At 40.9% G+C, this 2,628-nt stretch overlaps 1 protein-coding gene across 1 annotated transcript in view; it reads right to left on the bottom strand.

Annotated features, from left to right (window-relative positions):
* SLC6A5 (solute carrier family 6 (neurotransmitter transporter), member 5) overlaps nt 1-2,628 on the bottom strand; it is a 52,941-nt gene that overhangs the window by 34,711 nt on the left and 15,602 nt on the right. Inside the window, exon 4 of the mRNA XM_008589860.1 lies at nt 594-735. Coding sequence (XP_008588082.1) covers nt 594-735 — 142 coding nt within the window. The remainder of the gene's footprint in view (nt 1-593; nt 736-2,628) is intronic.

The following is a 2,628-nucleotide window of genomic DNA, read 5'->3' as shown; positions in this document are numbered from 1 at the left end:
ACCCAGTTCCAAGTATTTTGTTATAAGCAATGGAAATGGACTGACACACCTCCTGTGGTGGTTGAGGATTTCCTAGTTTCCCTGAACCTCTGTCTTCAGTGCTGAGCAATACAGATGTAGAAAGCACAAAACTAAGGTAAAGTTGTTTTTTAAAAAAAACGAAATTAGTTCTTGTTTAAACTGAAACTTGGACCATGACCTGTTTTCTTACTTTTTACCTCTTTTCCCTAAAAGTCAAAGGCAGATGAAAAAAGAAAAAAATAGTCTGGTAACCTGAAGGTCTGCTTAGATTCCCTTGGCTTAAGGTTTTAAAATGTTTTTTCATCAACATTGTGAATTACAGCAGCACTGATTCTGTTCCCACCAGCCAGCATTCAGTCAACTCTCCTTTACAGGCCCACAAGGCACAACAATCTGCTCTTAGAAGCCAAACCAAAAAAAAAAAAAAAATCTTCTTCCCCGATCACTCCAGTAGATAGAGAGGTTGCAGAGGGCCACCACACCTCAGGCCACTACACCTCTGGTCTACAAGTTACGTGTTTATTAATTCACTGGGTTTCTCTTAAAAAGCACTTTTTTTTAAGCTGTCTTACTTGAAATATTCTTCACTCCCACTGACAAACGTCTTATTGGCCTGGCTGGTGAAGTTAACCATTGTCAAGTTGGGATAGGCAGCCATACAGAAAGTCGAGTTCTTGATCTGTATTTTGGGATGGTCACTGATAACACAGGAATCTGTTTAAGAGAGGACAGAATAGAAACACAGTGAAATATGTGCAGAAAATACACACATGCCTCTCTCTAGCAGTTTAAAAACAAAAACCAAAAATATTTGCCAAATATTGGAGAGTAACTTTGGGAAAGTATTAACCAAGCAAAGCCAGCTAGAGAAGAACCACAGAATCATGTTTTATTCATCACGGAGTCCCCGTACCTTCAGCAGTGCCTTCGACTGATAGCAAAGGCTTGCATTCATGGAGAACCCTCCATACATGTATTACCTCATTTAATCCTCAGAGCAGCCTATGCAGGAGGTGCTGTTACCTCCATTTTTAAAATAAGGAAGCAGGCTAAAGAGTTTAAGCAACTCTACTGAAGCCACATAGCTAATGAGGAAGAGAATCAGGATTCAAATCCAGACTCTTATGACGCTACAGAAAATAAATGACTTGCAGAAATGAATTTAATCAGAGAATAACAACCCTCCTGAAGGGCTACTGCTACAGAAGGCTTACTAACGAGCCCACCTTGAACCCACTGCCTGGCACCAAGGCCAACACATAGTAAGTACTCTAAAGTGCATGTGCCATGTGCTCTCTACTCTCCTGTGGGTTAGACACAGCGGCCACACCAAGTGCTGTTGACCCTACAACAGAACCTACCTAACACATTGGTTCTCAGCTAGGGACGAATTTCTCCCCCAGGGGACATATGGCTATGTCTGGAGACATTTTTAGTTGTCACATCTGAGGGACCAGGTGCTGCTGTGAGTAGAAGCCAGGGATGTTACTAAATATCCTGTAATGCACAGGCTAGCCCTTCACAACAAAGAATTATCAGATCCAAAATGTCAATAGTGCTGAGGTTGAGAAATCCTGACTTAGGCTGGGATAGGAGAGGGAATTAACCATGTGAGCTTAGTAAAACCCAGGAGGTGCATGCTATTATCTTCTTTTTAAATAGGAAGAAGCTGAAGCCTTTCTTACCATATTACAATGCCTCTCTAAATTGTAATACAGATAAATTGGCAGATATTTTAAATAAAGAGTCTACCAGAACTAATCCCAAAGGATATTATTTTGTAAAGGAGCAAATAGTAATAACAATAACAACTAACACTTACATAGCACTTACCATGTCTCCAGGATGGTTTTAAATGCTTTATATGCATTGATGAATTTAAGCCTCACACCACCCCTATGAGGTAGGTACTGTTACTATCTCTATGCTACCAATAAACTGGGACACAGAGATGCAGTCTATCGCCAACGTTATGCATCAAGCCAGGATGCAAACAAGCTCTCTTTTTGGAGTCCATGCTCTTAACCAGTCTACTGTGAAATAGAGAGCAGGAATCACAAATTCAAACACCTACACAGGCTAGGCTAGTGACACAAATAAGGAAGGCATAAAACAGAAGATGAAAAGGAAAGGTGGGGACTGTGGCAAACCAGAGAATACTCCAACCAATCAGTGCCACGCTGTCCCAGATGTTCTGGCAAAAGATGCATGAAATTTCCCCATTTTAAAATATTGAAAATGAGTTAAAGTTGTTTTTAAATACTATGAACAACAACAGCAAAAAGCATTGCAGCCTAGATCCAGTGTGTGGACTTCCAATTCGTACCTTCTGTGGAATAGCAAAGTGGGTAAGACCATGGGTTCAGGAGTTCCACTAGCCCTGAGAGCTTGTATGAGTTCTTTTGTCTGTCCAAGCCTCTGTTTTCTGGTAATAGTTGTATCTAGTTCACAAGGTTGTTGCAAGGACCAAATTAAGTGAGACCATGAATAAAAAATTCACGTGATGCCTGGCACACAGCTGGCACTCCACACATTTTAGCTGTAACTCAATCATCGTTATACCTTTTCATGAGGTAAGCGTCTCTAATCCTCAGCGTCACCTCCCAG

Source organism: Galeopterus variegatus, unplaced genomic scaffold (assembly GCF_000696425.1).
Source record: "Galeopterus variegatus unplaced genomic scaffold, G_variegatus-3.0.2 Scaffold5698, whole genome shotgun sequence".
Taxonomy (NCBI): domain Eukaryota; kingdom Metazoa; phylum Chordata; class Mammalia; order Dermoptera; family Cynocephalidae; genus Galeopterus; species Galeopterus variegatus.
Note: the sequence above shows the minus strand (reverse complement) of the source record. Positions and strands in the feature narration are given on the sequence as shown.